The following is a 16654-nucleotide window of genomic DNA, read 5'->3' on the forward strand; positions in this document are numbered from 1 at the left end:
TTAAAGGTCTTCTACATGTCACTGGTTAGCAAAGTTTTCTGACTTAACTCTCAGAGCAGTGAGATATTATTTGTCACACAGGGAAGTCAGCACCGAATGTGCTGAGAGGTCAAGTGGGTTAAGTGTGTGTGTTTGGCTGTGCCATGCAGACAGAGCTGGGAATTGTGCGTGACTCAGACCTTGAGAGCTTTTATTTATTGTGATCTTTGGGTTCAGTTTGACCCTTGGATTTACTGTATCAGGCTGTAACATTTTCTTGCAGAATGCTTTCAATCCAGTTGTTTTCTTTATTACTGCTGCAATAACAGAGGAATTTGCAGGTCTTTTACAGGACACCTGTTTTGTTCTACAACATGCAGCTCCAAAGGTCAACAGACTTGTCCAGACTGGAACATGAGAGAGTGTGATGGCATTGCAAAGCCACTCCCATATTGAAGATGTTTGTACTATGAAGGGCATCCTGAAATCAGACTCCACAGTTTTAGCCTCCTCATCCCTTTCTCATGCCTGAAATGGGGATTTTTCCATTTAACAAATATCTCAGTTGAAGTGGTGTGAGAAAGTTAAATCATTGTCCCTGGTAAACAGTCAAACTGAGAGGAAGCTGGGAACTTCCAACAGTCTTCAAAAGAAAAGGCCTGTGAAGCAGATGTTGGCTCTGTGGAAATCAGAATGTTCAGTTTATTGCAGCAGTTATTAACTGTAAAATGGGTACAGTTCCTGCCAGTAGATAAGGTTAAGTGCTTAAAAGCAACAGTGAAGCAACAGGAAGCATGAAAGCAAAAGTGCCGGCCACATCTAGAAGGTTCGACATGGCGCAACGTCCCATTTGACCACCAACAGAGCACCTTCTACCAGAATCAGCCATGCAGGTCTCTGCGTAATCAGCTTAATCATGTAAAGCTCCAATTTCCCACTTATGATGTGTGATGTGCCTGTCTAGAGCTATGCCTAATCAAGCTAGAATATTTTTCACACCTTCGGGAAGAATACACTTAGCTGAATAAATTACCTTCTCAGCTTTCACTATTGGCCTGTGATCAGTTGCCCATTTTATTTAGTCCAGCAGAAAGCATATGGTATTAATTTGATCTTTCCCAAGGGAAGATATTTGTCTATTTTCCACTGGAAAACTTACTTTTCACTAGCTCAAGTGAGACAGAAATTGTAGCACTTTTCTTTAATGTCATACTGTAAGAATAGAAAGAATACTGTTCAACTAGAGGACAGAAAGAAAAAGAGCCATTCCTTGGGACAGAATCATCACACATTAATACAAAGTCAAAAGGTGAAATTGCTGTTCAGCTGACACTTCTTCCTTTTAAGGTGAGATAACACAACAATTGTTCTTTATCAATCTTCGTTTTATATTCTTTACTTTTTATGAGTGCCTTTTACATGTTTACTTAATTGCTGTCTTTATTACAGCTTTCTTTCATCAAAACCCTGAATGCACCTATTGACTCAAATGCCCTGGCCATCCCATAAACACCTTTATCTGCAGTTGTCCTACAGCCTCTCCCTCCACAGCCTCCACAGTCCTTAACTGTGGAATGCAAAGATCAAGTCTGCTTTGTGCACCTGCAAAACCTAGGATTGAGATGCTGAAAAATAGCCAAATTGTTCTTCCTGCTCCTAGTATGTCTTCCCATCTCTTCCTAACTTTCTACTTCTTTATTAGTCCTTCCAACTGGCTTCATTTGGCTTATATTTCTTATTTGAACACCAGGTTGCTTCAGATAGCTTCCTAAGCTTAACAATGTGGTTGAGCCTGTTTAGTTTCTGAAGAAAATTGTTCCTGTTGTTTAGTTGTAAACATCACAAACTCTTTCCGTAAGTCCAAACCAAGTAATAACATGGGATGGCAGACAAGGAAACATGTAATTGGACATGACCTAGTAAGTGTAGTCATGTACCTTTTTATAATCTTCACAGCAGTAATCATACAGTCCATAAAGGAAGGCAGAACTCTTCAAATACTTCTTCACTTGATCACTTCTTCAAGTTTTGCTAGATGCCACAAAAACCAAAAAAAGCTGACAACAGTCATGCATCATCACCACTGAGAGGTATCTGTTAAGATGCCTTGATAAGACACCACATACTTAGTTACTGTTCTGTAATTCTTAGGACCAGCTTGGCACCTTGAACCTGTCACTCCCTCTGCAGCTCTGTTCTGCTCCCATGTACAGAAGAACAAAACTGGTATTCAAACTAAAAAGTATTTCAGTTTCAGATTTTTCTTTCATCATGGAGCAAGCAGTTAACATTTGTGGTCATTTCTCCATTGTCAAAACCATACTGCTGTATAGTAATTGAAATCAGCCACTTTCTGGCTACGTGAAGCCGAAGAAGTATTTATTTCTGTCATTTTGGTGTGCTTATCCCATACTTTCTGTTCCTGCTTGGGTGTTGTTTTCAGTGGTGGTGGTTTTGTTTGCTCATCTATTTGTTTCTGTTTACTCATTGGATTTTGATCATTATAAAAATTGTGCTTGTTTTATTCTTGTCTTTTAACTTTATCCATGGGAAAAGTATGTTTCTTCCTTTTTTTCCAGCGATGATCCTCTCTCCTTTCCTGGTTCACTCAGTAAGAAGGTGAAATGATCTCAAAGGGCAGAACACGAAATCTCAGAAGCAATCTGTAACATTTGACTCTCTTCCAAGGGCAAGGTTTCACAAACGAACGTGAACCAGTATAATGCAGGGCCATTTTCCGTATCTTGTGCTGGAAACACAGGAGAGGTTTCAGCTGACTCAGAAAAGTGATCAGGTTTACCCAGGTCACTTGGTGGCAGCTGAAGGAAGGCGGTGGCCATGCAGCTGGGCGGCCTGCAGAGCCGGGCCTGTCCTCCTGGTGCAGCACCATCTTCTGTCAGATCAGAGCCCACGGAAACACCGCTTTGTGTCACCCTCACTGCTTCTCTTTCTGTTTTTTTATTCTATCTTACCTACTGCCTATCCTATGTTCACTGGATAACACAGCTCCTTCACCTCCTACATTAGGAAGGGAACTGTTTTAAATCTCCAAAAACCTGTCCCTGGACTTAGACTCGACTATAAATAAAAAGGATTAGGAATGGGCAGGAATGCTGTTTAGTTCTGGTGACTTCCTGCTTATACCCTTCATATGATCCTGTCTCTTTCACAGAGAGAGATCTGCCCTAAGTTCTTTACTCTGGACAGATTTTAACAAGGATCCCTCCTGTGCCAAAATTCCCTTCCCCATCTTTCTCTTTCCATGGGCTTCTGTGTTCCTCTTTCCAATGTATATTATCACCAAAGAGCTAAAGCACCAAACAGCAACCTTGCTTCTACTTCTCAGCAGGGTGTGTTGAGTTATTTCCAACTGCGGCTGCTACAAAATTGGCTCCTCTCTGGGTGCAGCAGTTGCAGCTGTCACCCCACAAAGGTGCAATGAGGAGATGGTGGCAGTGACATGTAAATGTCAAATTTTAGCCATGCAATGCAAATTCTTTAAGTCTGCACCTGCTCTGAAGTGCTCTATACACTGCACCTGTACTGTATTCTTTGAGGAAAAGATCCTCCCTGCATCAGAGAACCTAACTGACTTTGTTGTGTGTAATTCAGTATCCAATTCATTTCAAAGAAACAATGCAAATCTAACACAACATATTCTAGAGTTTCTTCTGTTCTTTTCTCTCTGAAGTAGTAGAGTACAAACTGACTCAGAGTCTGTCCGTAAGATATTGCCCTGTCTTATCTTTACACATGGCTTTGAGTCAGATAATCATTATATTTGCAATCTCATTACGGGAAAAAAGCCCCCACAACACATGCACACATATGTGCACATACACAAACATTCACATACGTTTACATATACACTGATGTAGACAAAAATAAAAGAATAACTTTAATGTCTCTATAGGAGCAGAAAAAGTTCCTTGAAGGACACAGTAAACTCAAAGTAACCCAGTGTGTTGTTAATAAGTACTTTTCAGCCTTCTAAACCCAAGGGGAGCAGTATCAACAGGGAAGAAAAGTTCTAATGTGATTTTTGATAGCAGAGATCCATCTCTAGGGTGGAAAGCCATTTTCTGTGTTTGCTTGTTTAAGGATATAAGAGATTAGTAACAGAAACATACTAGAACCATTGCAGGCTGTACATTTTTTTTCAGATCTGATATGTCAGAGAGCTGAAAGCAGAGTGCCCTAGCTGGTCTCCTTCCTTCTGCTCTGGCTTTTAGTAAACATTCTTTTGTCTTTAGTTGTGTCAGGACAAAGATTATTTCTGTCTTGTTGCAGTCGTTTCTCCCCCACCCTACGATCACAGTTTCCTCCTCTCTGGGAATTCCCCACCATGCCTAGAAGCTAATGGCATATGCACTTAGAGAAACATAAACACAACTCACACTGCTTAGTTTTGTTTGTTGTCTGTTTTTTTAAAAAGGAACAGTATCTTCAGTATCTCTCTCAATTTAATCAAAACTTTTCCACCACACAGTAAGAATAGGCCATGACACTGCACAGTGTTAAGACTATACACAGATATTGCATATCTGCAGTCCAAGCTATCAGCCTATGACCTGATTTACTGTCATTCAATCTTCCATGATAAAATTCATAGACAACCTGATGCAGGTGTTAAACCACTATGTCTTCATAATATCTGGAATCTGATTACTTGTTTACTCTGTTTATTGTAGAGTTTATTGTAGAGTTTATTGTTTTACAAGTCTAAGCAGTAAAATGCTTTAAAGCAGCCAGAGCTCTGACAAGCTTACACTTTATGTTGAAGCAGCTTAGCTGCATTTTCTGAAAGATTCTTTTTCTTTTTCTTTACTAAACAAAGGCTTGTACTTACTGTTAGACACACTGCTGTTAATAATACAAAGAATAGTAACAATATTGTTGAAACACCAAACTTCAAATTAGAAGGAGGATATGCCATTGGAGGAATAAACATTACTGCTTGTGCAATATTAGATAGCTCAGAGCGAAGAAAAACTTCATCCACAGCACGTATTGCAACATAGATTACAGTTATGTTCCCTGTTGTAAAAGCTTCTGGTTTAAACAGAAATATTTCTGTGCAGCCAGCACGCTGAGGTGATAGAGTAGAAGTATTCACAAAAGTAGTGTTATAGAAGCTGTCCCTTAATTCCAGAGGAGTCTCACTTGTTCTGATTTCATAACTTGTGGCTGAAAATACAAATATTAAAAGATATTGTCATCTGTTCGTTAGCTATCATTCCAACTTCATATCTGTTTCAAAATACTCTCCTTTCAAAACACTTTTAAAATACTGCTTACCTAATACCATCCTCACAACCCAGTACAGTGCTGGAATAATTAACACAGCATTTCACAGAGCATGAATAGAGCCCTGGAACCACAGTAGCTTTTAATGAAATTTCCAATTGATGTAAGTGAGACAAAACTCCACTACAGATATTTCAACTTGGGCAGGAGGCAGGCTAGCAAGCCAACAAACGTACCTTGGCCTTTGTCAAAATCATCTCCTGGTGCAGTCCATGATAGAATGACTTTATCATCTTCCATTCTGGCATCAAGGTCAATAATTTTACATGGTGGAAAAACATCAATATAAGGTCCTATTGGAACTGCAGATACTGTGAAAGAGTCTCCCACAGCTGTTCTAGAAAAACCTCCTCTTCTGACCTGAATATTATTTTTAATAGCTGGGGGTCTTGATGGGTTCATCTTGAGTTTACCTGCAAGATTAAAAAATGCTCATTAATCTTAACTGTTTGCTTATTATTGTATTCCACAAACTACGTGAACTTCACCTATACTGTTTTAAATACAAAAATACCATTCACTTCATTTAAGACCATTTCAAGGGCATTGTCTATTTCTTTGTAGTTTCAAGAGTGCTAGTAAGAAAGGTAATATGAAATTGAAGTAACTGTTGCTTTTTATAATATAATCAGGAGAGTTTAATCTCCTAGTATTTTAACCATTCTTTATTTAAGATGACTGAATAGAGTCATCTACTGACTAAACCTATGGATAGTTTCTTCAGAGACAAAAACCAAATCCTATTTACCTATATTACATAGATACTGCCCCATTATAGTTCTTTGAAGTCTGCTTTCAGTATTTTTCTGGGGTACGTAGACTAATTTTGTGTTAAACCCTTCACAGGTAAATCTCTCTTAGCTGAGCTGTCGTCATAATGCCTGCCCTTACTATCTTCAAAGAGATAGATATCTTCAGGTCCTGGAATGAAGCTTTATTTTTTCTCTGCTTCATCTTACCATTTTCTACATAACCTGGTATATACATGGCATGACTCCATGGCATTGCAGTTTGTGGCACAGTAGTCCTGTTAGCTTGGACATGAACTTTTAGGCTGTATCTTCCATTCCCAGAAAAGAAAACAAGTACTTGGAATAGATGCCATCATTCTTAATAATGTCAGAACCTAGGTAGAAGAGTGACATAAATTGACTTCAAACAATAATGGATGTGAGTTTTTGTGCTTTCTAGATTCATACATAGAAAGTAGACTTTAAGAATAGGTAAATTCTTCTTTGATAGGCAATCTGTGCAGCTCTTCTGCCTTTGGTTGCATGTTAAAATGATGTGAAGTTAAGATGCTTCCTTGCACTGAATGTTAGCTGAAGAAAAAGATAACTTAGGAAAATCATCTTATTTCTCTAGTTGTCGCAGGTGCCCTCAAGCTGCGTTCTGGGGAAGTGCCCAGGAATTCAGGGGAGACAGAGGACCTGCACTTCTGAAGTGCTCAGTGTGCATTCCCAGAAAGGATTCTCATTTAGGGCCTTACCCCCAAGGTGATGCAAACCAGAGAGTATTCATTACCATCATCTTCTGATTGTTTTCAGTTGTGAATTTAATACAGAAACAACAAATCCAAGTAGCTCCAAAAGTTACAAAAATTATTTAATAACTACCTACTCTGTACAAAAATCCTTTCCATCAACATGATGGTCTGCGCAGTTACAATTGTGTTGCCTTGCAGCAAGTTTAATTAACCGTAATAATTTATGCAAAGCAAATGTGTGAGTTACTAAACATTGCTAAATTCTAACACCTTTGGGAGATTCACACCTTTTCTTGACAGCTGTTAAGAGGCAATAAAGCATAGGGCCTGCAACTTCTGCCTGGAAATGCTTAAACTTCACCTTGCTAACAGCTTTCTAATTTACTGAGATTTAAAGACCACATCTTCCAATGTGCTGAACATCATCAATTCAATCAGCTGGAATGACAACTGATAACTAATGAACACAGCACAATTCTGCTTATTGGAACATGTCTGTGCATTTAATTCATGCATATAAATCCTGTTCTGAACAAAAGCTTATCTAGAAATAAATTCAACAAGAACACACACTTGTTTGTGTTACCACAGAACGTTAGAAACTCTGCTTCAGAGCACTGTATCCTAAAGTATTCAATGAAAACAGTACTTAAAGGAGTCTTTTAATTTAATTTTATAGATACTTCTGAATTTATAGTCCTAGAGTCTTGTTACCTGCTCCATTGTCCAGAAGTTCCAAGGAAACTGTATCTCCATTCTCTGAACTGAAAATGGCAGTCACATTTGCCCCAAGAACAGGGGAAAAGCCTTGACTAATCTGTACATAGACAACCATTGCACTGGGATAGTAAACTGTATCTGTACTCATATAGGTTATCACAGACACAGTGGGTAGAGTAGAATTTGCTGCTCGAGAAGTTACTGTCATTGTCAGAACTTGAGGAGCCAGGTGAACATTTATCAATGTATATGTCCAGTCTCCTGTCTGAAAAAAAAAAACAATCGAATGTTTTCAAATGAAATAACAATCTTTTGGATAATTTAATTTGGCCTTATTTAAATTCTGTCAGCCTACTTAGACTAAGTAGAACCCTAGAAGTAGCTGTGTTTTGTCAGTGGAAGCACTCATGATTACAAATCAGAGTAAAGATTTCCAATTATCCTCCAGGCTGGATGTGGCTCTGGGCAGCCTGGTCTAGTGGTTGGCAACTCTGCTCATATAAGGGAGTTGAAACTCGATCATTGTGGTCCTTTTCAACCCAGGCCATTCTATGATTCTATCCTCTGACTCTTGGCAGCCATTCTATGTGAGAACACAAACATCAATTTCAATTTACTTCCTTAGCTTCTGTGAAGTATTCAGGAGATTAAGAATAAAATTCTATGGAAAAAAAAAAGTATTCAGAGCTTTTACGATGGAAAGAAATTTCTATGCACAATACAGTAAATTTAAATGGACTTACTATGTTCTAGAACACAAATGAGAGAAAATTCATTTACTGGCTGCTGACAGTATTCAGACATTTACAGTTGTAAATCAAGTATTAACTGTAATAAAGACAATACAGACAAAACCTTCAGGTAGCTCTCTTGAACACAGCAGATACTTCTGCTTGGGACACAGCAGCAGTCACATGGTGTAGATGAGCAATTCTATCTCGAGCCACTAAATGATTTTAATTAACCTAACATTAATGAAATGGAAGAAATGTAGAGTCAGGATGTTCCATTGCTAAAAGACAAAAAGAGAATGAGTTGTACCTCTGCAGTTCCTGGAATCTGGAGGCGAGCTACGTGGAATACTGAATCTAATTCAAAGTCCTTGATGGTGTAGCTTCTTCCGATGGGATCAATCAGGATGATTTCTGGTGGCTCAGCAGATTGCCATGTGGCTACAAAGAAGGTTTCTCGTCCCACAGTGCTATCAATAGTCACTGTCCTCCTGAGTTGCCTGAACCCTGCAACACTTTCACCAGCGCTTTCAATCTATCAGAAAGAATAAAATTATTCTATCAGGTCTGAAATTACACACTCTTACAAAAAAGGACTTGGTCTATCATTTGAACTATCAGATCTGATAGACTTGAAAAGTTATGAAGATGTACACTGATATTAGCCTTTGATAACTAGGGACTTTATTCTCCCCTTCAATTTTATAATAGCATAATTTAGCAGCTCCACAGAATCATAGGAGTGACAGAAAAATTAGGCCTTCTACTAATGTTACATTTTTACTGGATGGAATTCATGAAATGCAGAGGTATGTAGGATATTACTACTTTCCCAGCTGAAAATGATGATGTTAAAGAGCATGATCCTGAATAAGATTGATTCATGGATTGGATTTAAAGTTCCATCTATATGCTCCTCCATGAGGAAAAGCAATAAATAATATTCCTGATGCAGACAGAACTTCATCCTCATGATGTTCTTGGATGATCAAATTTCCGGATGACATTCTGGGCCTTGCTTGAAGTGGTAATTATCTCTGCAAACTGCAGAGAAAAAGCTGGATATATTCTAGCATGCAGTAGAAATCAAGGAAACTTTTACAGTTTTCCAGGTTATACAAAGAAGTTAGAACTTTATTTTCTCATCACTTTGCTCAACCTGCGAGCAGATGATTATGTATCAGGCTGGCGAAGTTGTGATCTGGAAAGAGGGAGCAGGACACTTAGATACATTTGATACATTTTGATCTTATCTTAAAAAACAGTAAGCAGAATAATTAACTGTGCCTATGAAACAAACCTGAACAGATTGATGGAACGTATCTCCACTTCTGGACATAATTCCAGTGAAAACATCCAGTAGGTCACTGAAGTCCAGCCTTTCTGGGACAAAAAACTTAAATCCTCCTGAAACAGCACGATTTATTACAGATTTAGCTATTAGATATTACATAAGACACAAGAGCTACTTCTGATTCGCAAAATGTACCAAATGTTACCACAGAACTGCAATGGTGCCAGGGAGGGAGGATAGCCATCTCACTTCCCTGTGGACACACACCCACACCACCTTCTTCATCAGAGTTTTTCCAACATCCTCAGATAGGAGTCATGGTTTATTCCTATACTTGCCTGTCTCTTTGGAGAAGTGTTCGATTTCCTTAGCAGCTGAGGACCCAACAGTAATAGTATGGATGACTGATCCACCATTAATCACTTCAGAAAAACACCTGCCTGTACTATTGTCCTGTCCACCTGTCACCAGTATAATTTCAGATCCATACAGATGTCCTTCTTTCTTTCTAATGACCTGGTGGTAGAAGAACAAACTTTAGCAGAAGCAATAAATATCACATAATCTACACTGTAATTAATTTTGACACTGTCTTTAAAGACACTCTATTATAATGAGTACCCTCTAAGTTTTATACAGCAGTAAGGTATAGAAATAACAGAGACCAAAATGAGAATGTGACACATGGGTACTTGACAATGAGATATGCAGTGAACAACTCCAGTAATTTCCTTTCTCGCAGGTGTATTTATGCAGATATTAATCCTCCCAGCAGAAGGCTGAGACTAAAGGCTTCAGCGTGCAGGAAGTCAATTAAAATCAGACATGAAAAAATATCACTGCTCCCAGATTTCCCAGACAAAATTCAGGGTGGCAGTAACCCACCGTGGTGGCGGGATGAGTATATTTCACATAATTCATTTGCTGAGCTGTTGTAGTACTCAGCAGGCTGAAGTAAACTGAGGCAGGGAAAAGTTGCCCTTAATATACTGGTCTTAAAGATGCAATAATAAAACCATGTTAATGAATTCATATTGCATAACAAGGCCAAAAAGGAATGGGATTTTAGACAAATCTAAGTTGAATTTAGCAATCAAAATCCCACTTAATCAAAGACAGCAGAAATGCAGTGTATGTCAGCTTCAGTTTTAGAAATAATTTAGAAAGCAAAATGGAAAAATAGTAAAGATAAAACATACAGAACTCGTAACATTTGTAAAGTTATGAAGTTAATATATATCATGATGGTTTATAACACAGATATCATTAAACCTATTGCAGCAATCACATAAGTTTTTATAAAAAGAGTTTGGCTGTTGTATTTTTAATTATTACAAGGTGATAAATAATAGGTTCACAGGAAAACTAGGAGTTATTTTCAGAAACCATGCAGTAATCAGTAGAAGGCATTTGATGTAGCCCAGACACAAATATCCTCACAACTGAAAAAACAAACCATCTACACAAGAGGTGCAAACAGAAGCAGTGTATGTGGTGCTTCACCTCACATGCCAGCCTCAGGCCTGCGCAAACATTTGCCCTCTTCCCCCCTGGAGCTGTAGGGAGATATGAAGCAAGCTGTTTCCGTGCTTCGTCACTGACTATCTGGTGCACGTGAGTTTTGATCTCTCCTTTGTCACTGAACGTGACAATACCGACATAAGTGTTTTCTTCCACAATTTGCAGTAAATACAATTCTGCTGCTTGATGCAATCTATTGATCCAGTTACCCTACACATAAAAGGAGTGAAAAGCAAAGAATTTCGTTAAGCATGTGAAATAACAATGAATGTTGCAAATTACAAACTGATAGCTAAAAATTGTTGGCAGAAAATATCACAGAGGGAAGGAACATAAAATATTCGCTTTTTCAAGTTCCAATGTTAATTTAGAATACAAAACCCCACGATGCTATTCAGTTTGTTTCACTGAAGATCAGCCTCAAAGTTAGCCAATATTTAGCCCACTCACTGTTGAACACTGCTCCTCAGTGAAGAAGGCCTTCAGACCCATCTCTTCTGGAATTTTTTTGTTCCTCACAGCTTTCCCCCTACCATTCAGGCTCATCATCAATCTTTCTCACGCTTCATGCCACCCAGCACACAAAGTCCTTTATTCCACTCAAAGCCTTGCCACTGATAGCCACCTGGCCAGTATCCTGCATCGCTGTCCTGGCCTTGTTCATGTTAATCATGGCTCCTCTGCCTCAAAGATTTAAGAAAATCCCAAACACTCTCACTGTCAACTGGATTCCTTACATCTCTAATCAGGTTTCTCTGTCTCTGCATGGAGACTATTTCTAGATGAATAAAGTTCTGAAAGCATAAGAGAAAAAAAATACAATGTACAATGAAATATACTGATGAAGAATTTACCCCAGCTATAGTCTTGGAAACATCAAGAACTAAACAGATGACTCTGTCTCTCTTCTGAAGCAGTGAGAAAGAGGGAGGAGTAAGAAGGCTGCTGCTGGTCAATGGAAGATCATTTTCAAAATCTGTGGAGTTTTTAATTACTTCCCATGTGCTTCTGTAGTCACACATTCGATTCTCAAATTGGGTGCTTCTCTGTTATGATTATGCTCATTACAGAATTCCGCCACCTAAAATATTCGAAACAGGTAGATAAAAATCAGAAGTAAGCAATAACAGAATAATAAATACATTTAAGATGGAAAACCGTAACAGGTGATTTTTGTATACACACAGTTGAGACATCACCTCACATTAAACTTCGTACTGCACTAATAGTAATACATTACAGTTGATTTGCTTACATAAAAGTTGAACCAAATGTAGCATAGGAAGATATACCAGATTTTGTAACGGTATGTTTCATTGAAAGAAATCTGTTCTCACATGTTTGTACTTACAGATGATAAACTTTGCATATACATTATTGAAGATACTGCAGTCTGATTTCTCTCAGGAATAAATGCACATCCTTCCTTATAAAGTCCTGTTAGCTTATTAATGACACAACTACCATCAATGCAGGAGTTTTTTTCACAGACATAGATGCCAGTAAGATCAGAAGAACATCTAAGGATAAAAAAGAATACATTTCCACTTAAAAACCTACCTGAATATAGTGCTGACATTAATGATGCTTGCAGTGTACTCTGCAGCCCACCTGCATAAAAGTTAACATTGCAAAAAGATATGAATATCCATTGCAAAGTGACAAAAAGAAGAACCATTGATTTTTTCCTTCTTCAACACTTTAGCCTCTCAACTAAGTAGAAATATTACAATTACAAAGGCCACAACTGCAAAAGCAATCTTATTCATCCAGAAGTCACATCTTCCAACTGCTTCCATATCCTGAAAAACTGCTGTAAGTGGCCTCATGGTGTACCATAGGCTTGGTGAGTTCCAGGTCAAATGTGCTGCAATAAAACTTTGTTTCTCAAGGTCCATTTGGTTGTATAGACTGCGAGGAAAAGCAGGTCATGAGTCAGGCACTGCTGCAATGGTGAATGCAGAGGTGAAGATGAGCAGATTTAATGAAGATGAAAAAATGGATTGAAGAAGAGAAGCTCAGCAGAAACACCCCAGATTTGCAGCATGGTCAGAGAAAGGAGAAATGCTTAAGCAGATCATGAGAAGGAGGATTTCTGAAAAAGCACCATTTCCTCTCCAGCAGAAGAGTCCAGAAGTGATGAAGTTTCCAGTGTGAGGCCAGAAAAATGTAACACTCACCACTTCTGCCAAGCCATGAACCACAGAAAAGTGTAAAAATGAAAAACAGTAATTTACTCATAAAGAAAGAAGAATATTTAATGATGGATAAAACAAGGGCTAAAAGAAACTGGGTAGCTCAAGAGCTTACAGAAAAATGCCATGTGGCTTTTTAAAACATACCAGAAAGTGTTTGTAGAAGGGGCAAATGCTGAATTACCTTGTAACTTTAACCTGATTCTGTCCAGTGACATAGAATGGTCTGTCATTGTCATACTCATCAAACACCCCCCAACGAAGGTGGGCCCACTCATGCACAAAGGTTCTGCCTGCAGAGAGGACAGAAGGGCAAACACAGGGTGACCAGAGTTGGCTGTTACATCAGTGCCTGAAGAGCTGATCAGTGATATTACACCAGGGACTTTAATCACACCATCATACCACAAGCGGTTTTAATATCAAGCAATTCACTTCTGTGCCTAAGTGTGACTAACTTTAAATAATATCATTTGGAAATCTTAGCTTTTATGTTAATTAGAATTGGCTTATTTTATCATCAGCTTTCAATATTCCATCTTTTGTTTCACACTAAGGGCAAACTGAAGAAGTAAACAATTTTGGGAATTTACCCCGAGAGCCATAGATGTCTGTCACATAATCATTTGCTAAGAAATTAGGTGTGAAATGGATGTATTTTCCCATTTTTCCACAAGCTTCGTGTTGCAGGGTGTATGGGTCATCGCCATGTTTCCAGTAAGGAGCTGCCACTATGACATCTGCCTAAAATCATTAGAAAGTACAAAAAGTTACGAAAAGGAACTTGATTAAAGGAAGAACTGCTTTGTTTATTTAAACTGTCCAATGCAGTACCACTCGGCTCCTAACTGAGCTCCTAACTTCTGCTGCAGCAAGATGAACAGAAGATTATGGAAAGATTTCCCAGCAGCATAATGAAAGCCTGAAGTGACGTACTAGTGTACTTACTCCTTTATTAAAGCTCTTTACATATTAGATTCATTTCTTATAAAAAATAATTAGAACCTGTGACTACAGTAATAAAATGGAGAGCCATGAGCAAGGACTGCTATTCTTGCATGTAGCCAAATATTTTCTTTTTCTCTCAGACTTCAAATGCAAGGAACTTTATTCTCATGTTAGGTTTTACTGCATATTGAGAATGTTATTTGAAGAACTAGTCAGAAGCATCACTGTCAACATTTTTCTGCAGGTCTTTGGTGGTTTTGTTTTTTTTTTCCCCCAGAAAAGAAAGATTCTTTTTGGGTGGGACTGCAGAGCTGGCTGCAAGCACTAATAGTTGGGATGATTTCAGACAGGAGGAAGTTTTAATACAATAGGCTGAAACAGATTTCCAACTACAGAGAATATAAAGAAAAGCAGGCATTCAAAGGAGAGATGAAAAAGAAGGTGTAAATTGGTACCTGCAAATCAGAGGGTTTGGTAGTAAGCATCTGTCCACTCAAGATAGACTGGAAAACAAACACTGGATATGTCCCTATTATCTTTCCTCAGCCTCTGACAAATGTTACAAATGAAAGAAGGTGACAAGCAGGAACACAACTAAAACATACGTTAATACTATAATGTTATATATTTATTATATATATTATACTAGGGCTGTTTGGAAAGTAATGCCTCCTGTTTTATTATGTCAGCCCACAGTGTCAGAGGTGGATGTTGGTGGGATGGCAGTAGAGGCTGAGTCCTTCCATCAGTATCTCATTTTGTTGCTGTGTGACAGATGGCAGTAGAGGGGCAGTCTGACAGAATATTGTCTGATATGGAAGTGTGGATGAAGCAAAGATGTCTTATTGAATTCCTCCATACAGAAAAAAATTGAATCCACTGACATTCACTGACACTTGCTGAATGTTTATTGGAGACCAAACAGTAAGTGTGAGCACACTGAAGTGGTGAGTGGTGCATTTCAGCAATGGCAAAAGTGACAGCGATCACTTCTACTGGTGTAGATTTTTATGAGCATGGCATACAAACTTTTGTTTATCACTGGTGAAAATGCACAGCTAACGGTGGTGACTGTGTTGAAAAATCCTGTTTTGTAGATGAGATTTTTTTCTATCGAACAGTGTTATTGTGCTCTTAGTAGCTGTTGTAGTTTCCAGAAATACGTAAGAGCCATTGCTTTTGGAGCGACCTATGTACATTTATTTTTTATATATGATACATATATTATTTTATTGTATATGACATATGTTATATATTATATTACCTACTGAAGAAAATATAGTGGAATGTCTAATGCAAATATCTCATACTTGTGAAGCTGGTCATTGAGTACCAGCGGTCATGCAGGTAGCTAAAACGCAGATTCATGTGCATCCCATTTCCTGGATTGCAGCTACACAAAGTTCTGAATAAATGGAGTCTATGCTTCTTTTTCTATTTCCTTAGCAACAAGGTGACTTTGCTCTTCTGGATTTCCTTGACTTTCTTGCCAGACCTCTCCTAATGAGTTTGAAACTCCACCTAGACAAGTATTACTGCTGTCTTCAGCACAAATGTCAGCCGTGGTGCAATTGGAAAACTATGACCTAATTTACTAGATGATCTTTAAGACCTCTTCCAACCCAAGCCATTCTGTAATGTCTTCGAAAGCTGATGGGTTAAGAATGCAAAAGGTGAAAAAAACAACACCCATCACTGGAATTCACAAGCAAACATTCCCAACTTGTCATAAATGTGAAAATGAGTAGAGAAATGAAATAAGAATGTTCAGATCAAAGATATTCAAACCAGGCTTCTAAAATGATTCAAAAGCCTGTAAAGCAATCAGTTTATGGACCCTGATGCATTTAACATGGAGTTTCTTGAAGTCCAGCACTCTCTCGTTTCTCATTTAAAACAGGCTGTTACAACTACTGTTACTGTAGGCTGTAACTACTATTTTGTTACTGATGCTCATTATTTATGTGCTTACTAGCGGTGGTTCACAGATCATTTTGTCTGTTTTTAAGAGCAGTCTCGTGTGAATGGTGTTCATATCACTTTTTTTTTAGAAGTTTTTGTACATTTGGACATACAGATAAATGTTCAAATAACTTTTAGTTGCACCCCATTTCCTGCAGCTGGTGTTGAGTCTTACCTTTTCATAGGTCTCGTGCTTTGGTTTCTCATAGCTTTTCTCTTTCCACGTCGGAGGTATCAGAATCTTCACGCTTCTGAAATAGACCCTGCCTTTTGTAGCTTTGAACAGATAAGAGGAAGCCTCGGTGATCATCTCCTGGCAAACATGCAACGAAAAGACGGGATTAGTGTTCATTCCGCTATCGATCTCGACTACGGCATTTGTTGCGCAGCTTAGTGGCGGCTTGAAGGACGCGTCGGGTCCGGTTCCCCATCCGGGGCTGCCCCTTCCTGGGCCCGCCGCCTTACGCCTTACCTGGAGGCGCGCGACGAGGCGGCCGTCCTCCGGCACGCG

At 38.6% G+C, this 16654-nt stretch overlaps 2 protein-coding genes across 2 annotated transcripts in view; one reads left to right on the forward strand and one right to left on the reverse strand.

Moving 5' to 3' along the window:
- The window catches only part of ODF2L (outer dense fiber of sperm tails 2 like), a 63461-nt gene that overhangs the window by 22137 nt on the left and 24670 nt on the right, over positions 1-16654 (forward strand). The gene's annotated exons all lie outside the window — the stretch shown is intronic.
- Positions 3474-16602, reverse strand: CLCA2 (chloride channel accessory 2). The gene is given in 15 exon segments (XM_031554855.1): positions 3474-5166; positions 5463-5699; positions 6246-6359; positions 6362-6412; positions 7487-7757; positions 8534-8758; positions 9524-9630; positions 9856-10033; positions 11021-11248; positions 11893-12071; positions 12074-12119; positions 12390-12558; positions 13418-13526; positions 13827-13977; positions 16319-16602. Coding segments are annotated over 15 exon segments (2664 nt in total). The 5' UTR covers positions 16496-16602; the 3' UTR covers positions 3474-4744.

Source organism: Meleagris gallopavo, chromosome 10, assembly GCF_000146605.3.
Source record: "Meleagris gallopavo isolate NT-WF06-2002-E0010 breed Aviagen turkey brand Nicholas breeding stock chromosome 10, Turkey_5.1, whole genome shotgun sequence".
Taxonomy (NCBI): Eukaryota; Metazoa; Chordata; class Aves; order Galliformes; family Phasianidae; genus Meleagris; species Meleagris gallopavo.